Source organism: Rhineura floridana, chromosome 4 (genome assembly GCF_030035675.1).
Source record: "Rhineura floridana isolate rRhiFlo1 chromosome 4, rRhiFlo1.hap2, whole genome shotgun sequence".
NCBI lineage: Eukaryota > Metazoa > Chordata > Lepidosauria > Squamata > Rhineuridae > Rhineura > Rhineura floridana.
The window spans coordinates 207,985,619-208,003,651 of NC_084483.1; the positions used below are offsets into that span (position 1 = coordinate 207,985,619).

The window sequence follows — 18,033 nt, forward strand, 5'->3', positions numbered from 1 at the left end:
AAATGCTCATTCTCATAACTATAAATCAGAACAAATGCTCTATAACAACAGGACATACTCTAACCACTGCATAAGCTTTGCAGAAGCAATTTTGGACAAATACTCAACAAGCAGGTCATCTGGAGGAGCCTTATATAACCCCCCTCAACCCCCCCCCCCCGGAAGCAGTGCCTAAGATTGCAGGACCCCAGCCTGCAAAGTCCCAGGTTCTCACTTGGAGTGAAAAGTGTTTCAAAATTTCCTGCTCACGATCTCCTGGAAAAGGGGGCACAGTCAAAGCAGGCCAGGCATCTTTGTGCTCGGCTCTGACGGTTTCGATCCTTACCTTCTATTTTATTTATTACATTTATATACTGCCCTATAGCCAAAGCTCTCTGAGCAGTTTACAAAAATTAAAAACATTGAACATTAAAACAAATATACAATTTTAAAACTATACAAAGTTTAAAAACCGTGAAGCACAGATAAACAAGTTAAAAGCCCTGGGGTCAGAGCTCAGCACATTCTGTTAGAATGCCTGGGAGAAAAGGAAAGTCTTGATCGGGCACTGAAAAGATAACAATGTAGGTGCCAGGTGAACTTCATCGGGGAGATCATTCCATAATTTGGAGGCCACCACTAAAAAGGCCCTCTCCCTTGTTGCCAGAATCCCAGCTTCACCCGGAGTAGGCACCCAGAGGAGGACCTTTGATGTTGAGCGTAGTGTACGGGTAGGTTCGTGTCAGGAGAGGCGTTCCATCAGGTATTGTGGTCCCAAGCCGTGTAAGGCTTTATAGGTTAAAACCATTACCTTGAATTGGACTCGGAAACACAGGCAGCCAATGCAAGCGGGCCAGAATCGGTTTTGTATGTTTGAACAGTCTGGTCTCTGCTACTTTTTGCCTCTCTATTCTCTGGCACCAGACTTGACGAAACTCCCCCCATCCCAGCAGGTTCAGCATTTCTTGCCTCCCAGCCCCCAAGTCCCAGGAGACCTGGCAGCCATGGCAACATCCACGATTTTTGAGTGCACCGTTCAAAACAGCCTGTACTCCCTGGCAACAGAGTCCTCCAATTGCCCCACAGCAACAGCACCTGCAAAACACCTTGTAGCAGATTCAGGTGTTTTTACATTCAGCGCATTCCCCTTATCTACTAAAGATGTTAAACAAAGAAGGGATTAAAGTCAGTTTAATCCAATTTGCTTTCAAAGAACTGGTGGGAAACTTCTTCTTTTAAATAAACCACCCTCCTGATATCCTGATTTGAGATAACTAATAAATCAATAAAAGTCAGGTGGTGCCAGGAGCATATTTTATAGCCACTCATCTCTCCAGGTTGAAAGAGGCAGTCGGTTCCAGTTTCCAATTGCCTGGACGCAGCTGGATTGTCAGGCTTGTCATTCCCTATCCACGCTCTGCTCGCTGTGAGTAACGGAGCTCTTCTTTGCAAAGCTAAATTGGATTACTGCTGTAGTCTAGCACTGCTGTGATTCAGCACTCAGCCTCAGCACTATTTCTTCGCAACCCTGCTAGCCAAACTGCTGATGAGGTGGGATTGTTGGCCGTACATATTTTGGACAGGTGCTGGAGAGTAAGGAAGACTCTTTTATGGCTGCAGGCAGATCCAACAACTCTGAGACAGGGGTGTATTTTATCACCCTATTTGTTTAATCTGTACGCAGAACATATCATACGGAAAGTGGGATTGGACCAAGATGGAGGTGTGAAAATTGGAGGGAGAAATATCAATAATTTAAGATATGCAGACGATATCATACTCTTAGCAGAAACCACTAATGATTTGAAACGAATGCTGATGAAAGTTAAAGAGGAAAGGACAAAAGCAGGACTACAGCTGAACATCCAAAAGACTAAAGTAATGACAACAGAAGATTTATGCAACTTTACAGTTGACAATGAGGACATTGAACTTGTCCAGGATTATCAATACCTTGGCATAGTCATTAACCAAAATGGAGACAATAGTCAAGAAATCAGAAGGCGGCTAGGACTGGGGAGGGCAGCTGTGAGAGAACTAGAAAAGGTCCTCAAATGCAAAGAGGTATCACTGAACACTAAAGTCAGGATCATTCAGACCATGGTATTCCCCATCTCTATGTACACATAACAACAAACGCTAGTTTGGATACTACCTTCCATGTACTCAGGTCTCAGAGCAGGCAGAGAAAGAATACAGCTATGCGACCTCAGCCCCTGTGATTGGCTAGATTGCCTCTGGATTGTCCCAGCCTTCTGTCCCTGCAGAGCAGGATGTTCCATGTGTTCTACTTCAGTGTTCAGTTGCAACACTGAACACCAGAGACCTTGGATTGAGAAAAAGAAACCTCACCCCAAGCCTGGCTTCTGGAACACCAGGGGTGGGGAAGCTCTGGCACGTGGGCCAGTCCTGTCTTGCCAGGGCATTTTCCTAAACCACGACCCCCTGCCCATCAGCTTCTGTCACTCGGGATGTCATCTGAGGAGTGGGAGGGTGGAGTTAAATCCTGCACAGGCTGCATGCCCCTCTTCCCAGTAGGGAACAGGGAAGTATAGCCAAAGGAGCAGGATTTAACACCCCTCCTCATCAGCTGATGAGCGGGAATTAAATCCCACTCAGTTCAGCAGGATTCCATGCAAATGGAAACTCCTGCTAAAAAGTTTTTTTCCTCAGTTTTAACAATGGGTTTTCAATGAAAGTCTTGTTTAAAAGGAGTTTTTTTTTTTAAAAAAAATTCATTTTAGCAGCACCTTGCACCTGATGTCAGGTGACTGACAAGTAGGCAGCCCTGGCCACTTGCCAAATTTGATAAGGATTGGGCTTGTGGAACCAAAGACATGTCCCAACTCTATGGTACAGCTTCAGCTTGACACCAGCACAGGACACGTCATTGGCTTATAAACAGATCTCACTCTGCATCTGTGTTGGAACTGCTTTTTAATATGTTCTTAAACTTCTTTTTTAAAATGTTTTTAATCTTAGAAGATGTTTTGATAGCTTTTTAAAGTAACTTTTTGAAGATGTTTTGTTTTAATGTGTTTTAAAGTTTGATTTTATGATGTTTTAAAGTTTTTAGTGCTTTTGTTTGCCTGCCTGGGCTCCCACTGGGAAGAAGCGTGGGATATCATCATCATCATCAACTCTTACTCACCGGCTCCTGGAAGTAGAGCTGATAATCAAAGACAGGGTTGGCTTCAATCAACTTCATCACATCTTTCTTGGGATTTGAAGGCCGGTAGGGCGTATTTACCCCGGCCACTGCCCTAATACACCACAGCAAGAAATCAAAGAAGGGAGTGAGATGGAAGGTTTCAACACAAAAGTGTAGAGAAACAGCAAATTTCAGAGGGATAAAATGTTGAAGGGGGTGAGAAAAATAACTAAACCTATTGATGTTTTTTTACAAAAATGCTAAACCAATGAGAAGCAACTTACCTGACCCGCTCTGGATAAAAAAGAGCCATATTCCATACAATGGCCCCACCCCAATCATGACCAATGAAGGTAGCCTGGGAGATGCCCTGGAGAAGAGGAATGGTGACAAGTTAACACAATGCTGACAAGATCTTTCCCAAAAGCATAAGGTACGTTTCCTACATCACAGGTCTTCAAGCGGGGGAGCAATTTTGCGGAAGGTGGGTTATATACTGTGGCAGCATCATAGTTATCTTTTTGGAAATGGAAGGAATGGAACAAGACTCTTGGGCACAGGTAAGAAACCGGCCATCGTCAAATGGCAAAGTTTATTTACTTGGACAATTTTTATACCGCTTATATTTAAATAAAACTCCAAGCAGTTTATAACATAAGTTTACAACTTAAGAATCTTAAATAAATGACAAGTACAACCCCCCCAGAAAACTACCCTCACACCAAAGTATTTCAACATTCATTAAAACACAATTAACAACTCAACACAACATCCTCCATAGTATCAAAATAAATGCTGCATATAAAAATCAGCTACTGAAATGTTCACGTTGTTTCTCGGCTGCACCGCTTCAGGAAGGGAATTGTGGGATCGAATGAGCCCAGTACGAAAATGCTTCTCTGAACACTGAGGGGCTTCTTCAACAAAGTCCCACTCAGATATGTTGTTGTTATATGCCTTCAAATAGATTATGACTTATGGCGATCCTGTGAATCTTCTTATATATATATATATTCATAAGGTTTTCATGGTAAGAGGTATTTAGAGGTGGTTTACCACTGCCTTCCTCTAAGCCTACGGCACCCAGTATTCCCAGGTGGTCTCCCATCCAAGTACTAACCAGGCCTGACCCTGCTTAGCTTCTGAGATCAGTCGAGATCGGGCGTGTTCAGGGTAGTATGGCCATAGACAGATATATAAACCCATTGAAATTAATGATCCTAAGTTAGTCATGTTTATTCACTCCACTGGCTCTACTGCTGAGTAGGAACAGCATTGAACAACACCCTATAAAATTAAGATCAGGGAGAAGTTCAGGGACTAGACTATTTCTGTCCAGCATTCCCCCACCCACCTACCAACAACCAGCCCGGGGGTGGCCCGGCTGTCAACTCCCTTAGCCTCAGTGTTGCCCTAGTAGAACACAGCAGGAAGGAGGATGCGGGACAAAACTAGAATGAGTTGACTCCACCCATCACTGCCTGTGGCTCCGCCTCCTCTTGGGCTCCTGCCTTCTGCCCTACCAGTCCCAAGGGGCACCAGCCACCATGGCTGACATCTACGTGCACAATCAATTATTATTAATACAAGGGAGCATTCAGTCCTGCACCCCAACCTGAAGTTTGTAATGGTACAGTCCAGGAGACTATTTAATTGGCGATGAGCTCTTTTGTCTAGGCAAGCCCGATTGAGAAAGAGAGAGAAGGGGAGGTACTGAGCCCTGGATAATGGAGCAAAGAATTGCTCCTGGGAAAATAAACCCGTTGAGGCTACTGAGTAGGATGTCTTTTCATACTGGCACAGAGCCATGTGGGCTCGGAAGAGACACCTTGCCAAATTTTCTTGAAAAGGAGTGGGGAGGGGATTAAAATTCGAATTCCAAGCATCCAGGCCCTCTCTTAACTTGAACGGGTCCTTGCTTTTAAGTACCATCTTTTTGCAGAAGATATGAAGGCCACAGAAAGGAGGCAAGTACCTACAGTAGCACACCTTGCTTGCCCTTCAAGTCCTAAATCAGCCGTGGCTGCTGGGGAGAGGCAAGATGCTTTTCGCGTGGACTTGCCTAGGGCAGCCCCTCCGCAAAGGGGCAAGTCTTTTGCTGACGCAGCCACTGGGAGAGGCTCGCTTCTCTCAGGAAAACTGATCCAAAGATGACAGACCAAAACCTTCCCTGCATATCTAAGGGGTTTTTGAAGCCCTTGGAGATTGACCTTTTAAACTTGTTTATAAGTGAGTTAGAGTTGGGGCGAGGTATTCAAGTTTGCTGATGATACCAAATTGTTCAGGGTGGTTAAAAGAAAAAGGGGATTATGAGGAACTACAAAAGGATCTCTCCAAGTCAATGGGCAGTAAAATACAAATTCAGTTCAATGTAAGCAAGGGCCCAAGTGATGCACACTGGGGCATTCCCCCCCCCCAACTTCTCATATACATTAATGGAGTCTGAACTGGTGGCGACCGACCTGGAAAGAGACCTTGGGAGTCGTAGTGGATAGCTGAACACAGAAATGTTATTTATTAGATTTATTGATCACCTAAAACTAGTTGTCTCTAGGTAATAAACATTACAAAACATAATTATCATATCACAAAAGCATATAAAAACTCATCAATTCACAACACAATAAAACATTTCATTCTGGTGACCATCTGGTTACAACATATAAGAATGTACAAAAACTGTCTTGACATCATCACCACACAATTCATAGCTACAAACTGATCCCACCCTAAGAAGCAACAGTTTGTCACTCAACGACTCTGGCGACACCAGGTGAACTTCCCTTGACAGAGCATTCCATAGGCCGGCGGGGGGACACCACTGAAAAGGCTGTTCTCTCCCCTGTGCAACTCTCGGCAACATTTTTAGCCATCATGCATTTTAGTTCTGCAGTGAGAGAAACCAGACACATAATCGTCTTTTCCTTTAGAAATGCATGCTTTTGATTGAACCAACAGTGTGTTCCTTAGTTAAGGAACCACATTAACCCAGCCTGGGCAGACTTCTTTTGCAATTTATAGCTCAGCAGGGGAGGCAAAGACCAGGGAGCTCAACAGACAGCAGGGGTTCCAAATCGCGTAAAGTATTAGTTCCGCTCTATTCAGCACTGGCTAGGCTTCATCTCGAGTACTGCATTCAGTTCTGATCTCTGCACTTCAAGAAGGATGCAGACAAACTGGAACAGGTTCAGAGGAGGGCAACAAGGATGATCAGGGACTGGAAAGAAAGCCCTATGAGGAGAGACTGAAAGAACTGGGCATGTTTAGCCTGGAGAAGAGAAGACTAAGGGGAGACAGGATAGCCCTCTTCAAGTACATGAAAGGTTGTCATACAGAGGAGGGCCGGGATCTCTTCTCGATCATCCCAGAGTGCAGGACACGGAATAATGGGCTCAAGTTGCAGGAAGCCAGATTTCGACTGGACATCAGGAAAAACTTCCTAACTGTTGGAGCCATACGACAATAGAACCAATGGCCTAGAGAGGTAATGCGACACTGGAGGCATTCAAGAGGCAGCTGGACAGCCATCTGTCAGGAATGCTTTGATTTGGATTCCTGCATTGAGCAGGGGGTGGACTTGATGGCCTTATAGGCCCCTTCCAACTCTACTATTCTATTATTCTATGAGGTTTGACGCCCAGCATCCTTTAGGCCTTGGGAAGCTTGTGATACAATTCTGCTCAAGGACACCCACCCACCCCTTCACTCACACCCCAGCTGTGAGATAGGCATGCAGTGCATCCTGCAGCATGGATTAAGTCATCCATCACTCAGAGAGTGAAGGGTCTACCATGCCGTCAGTGTGAAAGCTTCCATCAGCCCCCAGCTGTGGGTGCTTTAGGTTCTCGGCTTCCCCCCGCATGCCAAGCTCTTGCTTCTGCCTCATCAGCAGCTGCTGTCACAGCCAGGCCTGGCGTAGCAAATTTCTTTTGATTGAATAGGCTCCTTTGCTTAGTCGTTTGCCTGAGCTGCATGCCAGCAAATGAGATGGCAGCGGATTGTGCTACAATAGGAGATCAAAGGGCATGTGTGTGTGTGTGTGTGTGTGTGAGTGTGAGAGAGAGAGACAGAGAGACAGAGAGAGAGATTGAGAGAGAGAGAGAGAGAGAGAGAGAAAGAGAGAGAGAGAGAGAAAGAGAGAGGGAAAGAGAGAGAGAGAGAGAAAGAGAGAGACTGAGAGAGAGACTGAGAGAGAGACTGAGAGAGAGACTGAGAGAGAGACTGAGAGAGAGACTGAGAGAGAGACTGAGAGAGAGAGAGAGAGATGTATTCTTAATGTGAGCTGACATTGGGCTTTTTTTTGTTATTGGGGGATTTTTCCATTTTTTTCTTTTTTTTTTCTTTGTTAACGTGATATAAAAAAATGTTAAAAATGACAACACACCCACCTATACCTGTGGCTGCAATTTGTTTTAATAGCTTTTAATATTAAATTCTAATCTGTTATAACCCGCCCTGGGAACTGTTGATGAAGAACGGGCAATAAACTTAACAACAGGCCAGGAATTATTAATACCAATAACAACGATTCCTAAAAGTCCACTGTGAAACATGTGCAGCCACTTTGTGTGCTTTAGGTCATGGGCCGCAAGGAGAACCTTTGGCAAGATTGGAAGGAGTTTCAGATAGTGGGGAAGGTCAATATAAAGGTCATGGAGATTAAAGAAAAGGCAGCTTCAGAATATGTTCTCAGCTCCTAAAAGGAGCCCCTGCCTTGCAGCTAAAGTAAGAAAGTACTTGAGATAGGTTGGACATGTATGTGCCTGCCCATCTTTCTTATATTTAGGATGGATGGATGGAGATTAAGGTGTTGCAACAACAGTCTGCCGTTGTCTCTGCACACCTACTTTGTATCCTGAGATATGTAGTCTGCTGTCGCTTCCATTTTGCCTAGTTTATATCATGAGAGGTACCTGAGAACATGTTTCAGAGAACATGCCTAGTCTGTTCATGTTCTGCATCCTGAATCATGCCAAGGATGCCTGATGCTGTGTCCCTAAACTGACTTCTGGAATAAAGTTTTGTTTAAAACTTAGTCATAGAGTCGTGAGTCTGCTTCTCTGGTTGGGAGCAAGGACAGTTTAGTTTTACAGCTCTATTCCCCCACACAGGTGTTTCCATGCTGGAACTCACGTTACCTGCACGCAAACTCACCATCCACCCATCACACACTCTCAAACCCTTACATTCTTACACATCCAATGATGAAAATCTGAAGAATGTACACTTCACATCTAGGATACACCTGGCCGGGGTGGGGTGGGGTGGGGTTGGGAAGAGATGACCTACCTCTGCAGTGCCCTCTGTCATTTCTCTATTGGAAGTTTATAGCTGAAAGACAGGAAGATGTGGCGGGGGGCTTCTCCCTGCAAAGTGGCACATCGGTGACAGAATTAAATGCAGAGGGCTTTATTTCACCCTCCTTCCAATGAGAGAAGCACACAAACTGAAATGTAAACTCAGGTTACCTTTAGGTTTTCAGTATTTTGCAGAAGAAATTCAATTATATACTGGGAAATTTAGGTTTGCACAAGTAAAGTGGATTAAAGTGATCTCGTATAACACATCCAAAAAAGACTTTTTGGAAATGTGCTACAAAGTGTTAGATAAACAACTGACTGAGAGGAAGATGTATTTCATCTGTGCAAGCAAGTCAGGATGAATGCTCATTGCCATATAAGCTCCCTGCAAACAAATTTATTTATTTATTACATTTCTACCTCGCCTTTCTTTCCATGATAGAAACCCAAGGCGGCTTACATATGGTTCCCAGGCGGTCTCCCATCCAGGCACTGACCAGACCTGACCCTGCTTAGCTGCAGCAGGGGGCTGGCCTCATGTGCCTTTGGACCATAGCCTGGGACCATAATGAAATCAGAATGAATGCTCAATCAACAGTGGACTTTGTATTACTGTGATTGCAATTTAATTTAAACGTTTTTAATACTGAATTTTAAACTGTTATAACCCACTCTGGGACCTGCTGGTGAAGGTTTATTACCACCACCACCTCTTCCTCCGCCTCAGCTTTGTACAGCAAATCGGGACAAAAGCTATAAGACAGGTCATCTGGAGGAGCCCTCAGTCCAAGAAGCAATCAAGACTAGAGGGAAAGGGCATCTGTTCTCCTTGCGAGCCTTCCTTATCAAGGCCTCTAACACGGCGATTAGAAAGGAGCTCCCATCGGTGGTTTAAGACTGCACAAATTGGTTGTGCTCCACATGCAGCCCTGATGTCCCAAAGGAGCGCTGCCTGGTGCATACCAAATGGCTATGCAGCTGGAGTGCAACACTTGCTCTGAAGAGACACAGCTACTAGCCTGTGTCTGCTAGTGATGCATTGGACCCAGACATTTAAGTGTCAGACCTTTTGCTAGGGAACAGCCAGCAGCTGTCCAGTCGTGGGAATTAGGATGCCCAATGCTTGGACAGCTTTCCAGAAGCCACACATTCCCCTCAATTCCCAGACTACTATTTGGGGGAAAGAGTGGCTATCCCTGGAAAATGCCAGCTTCATAAGTAGCACAGTGAAAAGGGTAAAATCCACTTTTAAAATGTATTATTTTTTATAAGATTTCTTTACTGCCGTTCACCATAGGTCCCAAGGCAGGTTACAACAATGTAATATATGATGATAAAAACAGATGGAGGCCTTCAACAGGCAGCTGGACAGCCACCTGTCGGTGTGCTTTGAGCAGGGGGTTGGACTTGATGGCCTTATAGGCCCCTTCCAACTCTACTATTCTATGATTCTATGAATATGCACAGCTCTGGTTGCCCAATCTCAAAAGAGTGAGCTGCTCCTTGGGGTCTAGGAGAGAGACCCCCTGGACCCCCTAGAGAGATGACAACAGTCAGAACTGAAAACGGTAATGGCCCAGATGGGCCAGCAAATATAAGGTAGCATTTGCCAACCTGTTGCCCTCCAGATGCTGCGGACTACATCTCCTATCAGCCTCAACCAGTCTCCCAGCCAGCACAGGAAAGTGGGCAGGGGCCTATGGGACTTCTAGCCCAAAACAACTGAAGGGCACTAGGTTAGCAAAGGTGATATAAGGCCACTTTGCACATTCCTATGTTCCTGACCAACACGTCTCACATTCTCATCCTTTCTTGAAATACCAAATGATGTCCTCTAGCTTGCCCTGGACAACTGGTATAGCACAGTGGGGAGGAGAGCCTGGCTGGGAGTCCAGAGTCTGTCAGTTCAAATCCCCGCTCGTGTCTCCTGGGCATCAAGGACCAACTAAAGATCACCCCCACAGGGAGTGGCTCAGGGGTGATGTGTCCTGCCACCTGTGCAGCCGTGGGCAAGCTGCAGAGTCCCAAGCAGCCCAGTTGCCCCCCAGCTGGCAGTTGCGGACAAGGAAGGGCTGGCTTGTGCAGCTGTGGCAAGCTGAACAGGCCCTAGCCAGCTGGGGAGGACCAGCCTCAGAGGGAGGTAATGGTAAATCCCCTCTGAATACCTCTTACCATGAAAGCCCTATTCGTAGGGTTGCCATAAGTCGGCATCCCTTGAAAGGTAGATCATCTAGAGAGGTAGTGGGCTCTCCAACACTGGAGGCATTCAAGAGGCAGCTGGACAGCCATCTGTCGGGAATGCTTTGATTTGGATTCCTGCATTGAGCAGGGGGTTGGACTTGATGGCCTTATAGGCCCCTTCCAACTCTACTATTTTTTTTTTTTCAATAATTTTTATTCAGATTTTCATAAAACATACAAGACAAAATCATAAAACATTCAAAGACAAAAAACAAAATCAAAAATAGTTAAACAAAAAGAAAAAAAGAAAAAAAAAAAAAACAAAAATAAAAAATAAAGAGTAAAATATTGACTTCCCATTTGTCAAAGATCAAATCAGTTATAAGTCCATAATATATAACAATCCTGTCTCTTAAGTCATATTATAAAATCACTTTCCTCCAGTAGTTATCTTACTTAATCATCAAATCTCATAAACATTACTTTATTCTTTCCACAAAAAGTCAAAGAGAGGTTTCAATTCTTTAAGAAATATATCTATCAATTTTTTTTTCCAGATAAGCATATCGATTAATCCATCTCATTACTAATTATGATAATCTTATTGTCATAACCATAGTCAAAATAAACATTTCAATTAATCCATCACATCAGAATCTGTTAGGTTCAATAATTTCAGTAGCCATTGTTCTATTATCTCTATTAGTTCCATTTTCCATCTTCCATCTTCAGTAGTCTTGTTAAGTCCAGTAATTTCAATATCCAATCTTCCATTATCAGTATTCCATAATAATCTTGCTGTCAAAGCCATAGTCATATAGTAAGAGTCTGATGGGAATTACCTCTATCCCAAATATTTTCTTGCCATCCATTCTGAATAGGTTGCTGAAATACTGCTGTAAAATCATATCTCTGTTCTTTTTTTCAAAATGCACTGGGTCATCTCTTAAAAGTTTTTCCATTGTCACATGGCTGCAGTTAATTCCATAGATTTTCTCTATATTGGGCTCCATCACATCATTCCAGTCCAGAAGATTATCCATGCCATTGATAACTTTATCTCTAGAATCTTCATTCATTTCTTCAGAGATAACATTGAGTTCCAAACAATAGATTTTATTTCTAAAGTCCATAGACTCCAAATCTTGTTCCTGTTCCACGTTGGTTCCAATCTCCGGGATCTCCTCTCTCACAGGGACCCCTATTCCAGTCTCCAGGGTCTCCTCTCTCACAGGAACCCCTGTTCCAATCTCCGGGGTCTCCTCTCTCACAGGGACCCCTTCCAGGGTCACCTCTCTCACAGGGACCCTTATATCTTTAATCTCCTGCTTCATTTTACTCAATTCAATTTTCGTTATCTCAATCTCATCCATTATTTTCTGAAACATAGTTATTTCCAGATTTTCAGCCACTTTCTTAATTGCCATTTTAAAAGAAAAATATAGGAAAACCACTTCTTATTTCAGCAACAATTGGGTTAATACTCCAAACTTGGTGACATCACAGTATAAACAGTGCAGACAGCCTTATCTCTCCAATAGTTAAGTAAACAAAATGCAGTTCCCAGGATCGAAACAATTAATGGCAATCGTCAAGAAACAGATTCGTCAAAATAAAATAGCCCAAAAAGAGAGTAGTCTCAAAACAGTATAATATTTTTCAAAATAAAAATCTGGAATAGAAATCCCTCTTCTGTGTATATCTTTAGAATGCAAATCCAGGACAGCTTTTTGCAACAAAAACAGAGATAAGCTATTAATTAGTGCGTAGCAGAGAGAAGTTACGGCTCCCCAGTGAGATGTCAAAAACTGATCAATCTGGCAAATCTCTTTTAAACAGCAACAATTTAAGTCAAGTAAAAGAAAAATATAGAAAGAAGGGTGCTTGCCTGTTAGTGCGTTCTCTCTTAGAAGATAAGATGAACGTTCGCTTTAACAGATAGAGCTTGCTGTTGAAAATCCGTCCCACCTTCGTCGGCTGGACCTCGTCCCATAAATTAATGAGATCTGGTCGTCCCAACAAAAATAGGCTTTGAGGTTAATCTCTTCGTTTCTCCCTGCCCGGGAGAAGTTTAATCAGTCAAAAAAAAAAGAAAAAACTGACTGATATATCTGAATAAGCTTCTTTTGAGGCAGGAGCCCGTCTCAAAAGCAGGCACAGGCTAAGTCACCCTTCCCGGAAGTCCCTTCCAACTCTACTATTCTATGATTCTATGAAGGCAGTCCATTTTCATTTTTGCACATTCACATGCTCCTGAAGAACACGTCTCACATTCTCATCCTTTCTTGAAGTACCAAATGGTGTCCTCTAGCTTGCCCTGGAACAGCAAGGGCATCAGAGAGGAACATAGCAAGCAGTCTTATGCAGAGCTAGCCCCATTTGTCCATCTTGCTCAGTTCTGACTGGCAGTGGCTTTCCCAGTTTTCAGAGAGGGAATCTCTCTCAGCCCCATCTCTCAGATGCTGGGGATTGAAACGGAGGCCTTCTGCAATCATAGCAGAGGCTCTACCACTGAGTTACGGCCGTTCCCCTTACACCAAGAGAGAGGAGGTCCGTGAGATTGGCAGACACGTATCCCAGCACAGAATGATCTATTGGCCAGACTTGTTGGGGACCAAATCTGCAACCTTTTTTTAAGGGCCAGGGAGCAGCAACCCCCAAATCTGCAGTCTCTGCTAGCATCATGGAGACAGGTGGCTGACCCTGCAAAGAACAGTGAAGCCTCAAAATCTTTTTTTTTTTAAAGTGAGAGACAATCTCCTTCTGGTATTTTAGTTTCAAAAGCCTTTCAGCAAGGTTTCCTATGCAGTGGCTGCTGAAAGGGAGTGTTAATTGGATTTTTCCTGTGCTTCTGTGGTGTGTCAGAGAAGGGCTGAAATTTAAGTTCCCTTATCAGACCCTGACGCTCCACAGAGGCTTAGTCTCTGCACCAATTATGTGACAAACTCAATTTTTTCCCCATTTCAGACTTCGGCAGACAAAGAGACAAAACGAAACACACACACAACCATTTCTGTGCTGCCTATTCCCCTCATGTCTGAAGCCACAGACCTAAAGAATATCCAGGTGGATGGGAAATGAACAAATTGTGCTAGGTCAAGTTTAGATAAGACCGGGCCAGAAGGTTCAGCAAAGCCTGATCCCCCCACTACAAAATCCACTGCACCTGAAATCCCTTCCTGCCTCATTGAAGGGTTGAGCCTCCTAAAATTTAGCCGACAGCGATTTGCAAGCACAGGAGAGAACAATATAGCAAAGGTTTAACCTTCCATTGCACAGATGAAGACAACAGCGCGAGCCAAATGTTTTACTGGAAGGGGCCTGGTGATTTTGTTTGCTTCAGACGGCACTTAGAAGCAATTTATGCCATGAAATAATAGTTGGAAACAAGACTGACCTCCCAGAAGGACCCAGATGCAAGGCTCCCCATAGCTGGGGTCTGGGGTGCACGCATAATCAGGAGTCTCCATATCCACACAACTCTCCCAACTGGGATTGCGGGACAGAAGCATTAAGAGCTAGTCCCTGGAGCACACAATTTGATGGGAAGGCAGAACACAAGTGGTTAGGGACAGGGCTGTGGAGTCGGTAAGCCAAACCTTTGACTCCGACTCCACCCAAAATTGCTTCCGACTCCACAGCCCTGGAAAGGGCTGTAAATGTCTTTTTAAATTGGAAGCTCTCATAGAAGCATTTTTATCGCTGCCTGAATATGCACTGATCTTGGCATCACAGCATTTGTCTTCATCCGGGTCCTGTGTCATACACTGACACACAAAATGTTTTCCATCTTGAGTTATGGTGAAATGCTCAACTACAGCTGACTTCATGGGAAGCTTCTTTGACATTTTGAATTTATATTTTAAAAAATTTGTCAATCAAAATTTATTTTGAAGCCGGAGTCGGAACATTTCTACCGACTCAGACTCCACCCAAAATTGCTCCGACTCTGATTCCACGACTCCCACACCACAGCCCTGGTTAGGGATGTGCTAGAATTCCACCCAATTTGGAATTGGTACCAAATTTTCCATTAATTTACTTATTCTCTATCATTGTGGATTGGATTTTTATGTAGCGATAAAAAAAAAATCTGTTTGTAAGATATCAATATTAAGAATGATAATTTTATCAATATTGACATTTCCTTTCAAAATGATCAATATTTACTTTCGAAATGATCAATATTAATATCAATATTTTTTGTGAAGGGTAAAAACAGATAGGCAAAAGCAGCAGGCAGCAGACAAAGAATGAACTCAAATCGATATTGGCCTGTTAGGTCGACAGAATACTTTCCAATCAGCCCTGGCCAATGGATCCCATCCCTACGAGTGGCACTCTGGCTGCAATAGCTCCTCCTTGTGTATTCAAGGCCTGGAAGAGCAGTGGAAAGATCCCTTGAGATGCATTACACACTATTAATTAAAAGCTGCAAATGCATTTGCAAACAGCCGTGTGTGTGTGTGTATTATGTGCCTTCAAGTCCACCTCCACTCTCAAAAGGGATTCTACCCCTGAATACCAGTAGCTGTTGTTGTTGTTGTTATGTGCCTTCAAGTCGATTACGACTTATGGCGACCCTATGAATCAGCGACCTCCAAGAGCATCTGTCGTGAACCACCCTGTTCAGAGCTTGTAAGGTCAGGTCTGCGGCTTCCTTTATGGAATCAATCCATTTCTTGTTTGGCCTTCCTCTTTTTCTACTTCCTTTTGTTTTCCCAGCATTATTGTCTTTTCTAGTGAATCATCTCATTATGTGTCCAAAGTATGATAACCTCAGTTTCAATCATTTTAGCTTCTAGTGACAGTTCTGGTTTAATTTGTTCTAACACCCAATTATTTGTCTTTTTTGCAGTCCATGGTATGTACAAAGCTGTCCTCCAACACCACATTTCGAATGAGTTGATTTTTCTCTTATCCACTTTTTTCACTGTCCAACTTTCACATCCATACATAGAGATCGGAAATACCATGGTCTGAATGATCCTGACTTTAGCGTTCAGTGATACATCTTTGCATTTGAGGACCTTTTCTAGTTCTCTCACAGCTGCCCTCCCCAGTCCTAGCCTTCTTCTGATCTCTTGACTATTGTCTCCATTTTGGTTAATAACTGTGCCGAGGTATTGATAATCCTTGACAAGTTCAATGTCCTCGTTGTCAATTTTAAACAGCCAAGAATTGCCCCCAAAGGGAGAGGGATTTGCTTGCTCAGCTCTGGGAATTGAATAAACAAGCCACATGAATTAGCAGGCTAATTATTAGAACACTAAAGAACGTTTTTTATTTTCTAATATAGCCAAGCAAGAAAAAAATACCTTTCCACTGCCATTTAGCTGCACTGAAGACCTTTGCAAAGTTGAAAGGCAGTGTATAAGTGTTTTAGAGAAACCCATCTTTAAAAAAAAACACCCCCACCAAATGGCTTTAAGCATCTTGCACTGGATGAGTAGATTAACATGAAAATAAAGAAGGAGTTGACCATGAGTGCATTGTTCTCGATTACTCGCTTCTTCTTAATCTCCCTCCGCACTTGCTGCCAGGCACCAGATGGCGCAAGGGACATTTAATCAGCAAGCAAAGCAGGCGAAAGGACCAAGCACACTTCCTCAGCTAGCGCTTATAGAACACTTACATGTTCAAAGGCTTGACCTGAAAAGTTAATTAAATTCAAAGCTGGCTTCTGCCAGAGAAAGATCCTTTTTTTGGGGGGGGGGAATGGAGGAGAGGTTAGGAAAGATAAGGGGGGGAGGAAAGGTCCTCATCCTGCACTTGAAAGCGCCCCCCATCAGCGTAAGGAGGAAACACTTCCTACAACAGGCACTAAGCTGTGAGTGGGGCAAGCATGGTCTGAAGGGGCTACGCTGAAGCTACACTGGTCTGGGTCTGGCCGACTGTCGGGGAACCCTGGACGTGCACCACCGTGAGTTCCATGATGGAAGGAAGGCAGGACAGAAATGTAAGAAAATGTAGGTTCGAGTGGTGGTTTGTGACCTGGGAAGACCAGGGTTCAAATCCCCACTCAGTCATGAACTGCACAGGGTGACCTTGGGCCAGTCATTGTCCCTCAGCCTGACCCACCTCACAGGGTTGCTGGGAGGATAAAATGGGGAGGACGAGAACTGTGTGTTCCACCTCATTGGAGGAAAGGCGGGATATAAATGCAATAAATAAATAAAATCTTATATGTGCCTGCATGCGCAACAGAATGCATGTAGTTGGATCAGGCCAGTGGCCCATCTAGTCCAGCATCCTGGTCTCACAGTGGACAAAGACATGACCATGGGAAGTCTGCAAGCAGGGCTTGCACCCAACAGCCCTCTCCACACTTGCGATTTGCACCAACTGGTATTCAAAGGCAAGCTGCTCCGAGAGTGTAGGCGGAACATAGTCATTATGGCTAGCAGTCACTGTAGCTGGGTTTTTTTTAACTTGTAGACAACACAAACAGCAATGAAGAGAGTTGAGAAGGCTCCCATCCAGATTAGTTACTTACTGCTCAACCCTTGGAGATCCCTTGGAGATCCCAGAGAGCACAAGGAGGCATTAAAGCCAGACAGTATATCTGCCAGAGGGTGGGTTCAGACAAGAAGGAGCCAAGCTGTGGACATCTGTGCTACCAACCTACAAGCGCTTGGGATAATACAAAGTGCTCACTTTGACATATTTAGCCTTATTCAGGGGTATGTTCATCTAGGGAGAAGTTTTTCTCCCTCTCTCATAAAATACTGGAACGCAGGGCCACCCGGTGAAGCTGGATGTTGGAAGACAGACAAAAGAAAGGACTTCTTCATACAGTTACAGTTAAACTTTGAAATTCGCTCCCACGAGAGGTAGCAATGGCCACCGACACGGACGGCTTTAAAAGAGGATTAGACAAATTAATGGCTGTCAGTGGCTCCTAGCCACAGTGGCTAGGATCCATCTCCACTCTCACAAGGGATGCTACCCCTGAATACCAGTAGCTGTTGTTGTTATGTGCCTTCAAGTCGATTACGACTAATGGCGACCCTCTGAATCAGCAACCTCCAAGAGCATCTGTCATGGACCACCCTGTTCGGATCTTGTAAGTTCAGGTCTGTGGCTTCCTTTACGGAATCAATCCATCTCTTGTTTGGCCTTCCTCTTTTTCTACTCCCTTCTGTTTTTCCCAGCATTCTTGTCTTTTCTAGTGAATCATGTGTTCTCATGATGTGTCCAAAGTATGATAACCTCAGTTTCATCATTTTAGCTTCTAGTGACAGTTCTGGTTTAATTTGTTCTAACACTCAATTTTTTCGCAGTCCATGGTATGCGCAAAGCTCTCCTCCAGCACCACATTTCAGATGAGTTGATTTTTCTCTTACCCGCTTTTTTCACTGTCCAATTTTCACATCCATACATAGAGATCGGAAATACCATGGTCTGAATGTTCCTGACTTT

General features: G+C 43.9%; 1 protein-coding gene and 1 non-coding gene across 2 annotated transcripts in view; both read right to left on the bottom strand.

Moving 5' to 3' along the window:
* Positions 1-18,033, bottom strand: part of EPHX2 (epoxide hydrolase 2) — an 86,478-nt gene that overhangs the window by 25,989 nt on the left and 42,456 nt on the right. The window contains exons 11-12 of the mRNA XM_061625861.1: positions 3,415-3,500; positions 3,131-3,242 (exon numbers count right to left, since the gene is read on the bottom strand). Coding sequence (XP_061481845.1) covers positions 3,131-3,242; positions 3,415-3,500 — 198 coding nt within the window. The remainder of the gene's footprint in view (positions 1-3,130; positions 3,243-3,414; positions 3,501-18,033) is intronic.
* On the bottom strand, positions 4,202-4,320 carry LOC133384705 (5S ribosomal RNA). The gene has a single exon (XR_009762645.1). It is a non-coding gene; the product is annotated as a 5S ribosomal RNA (ribosomal RNA).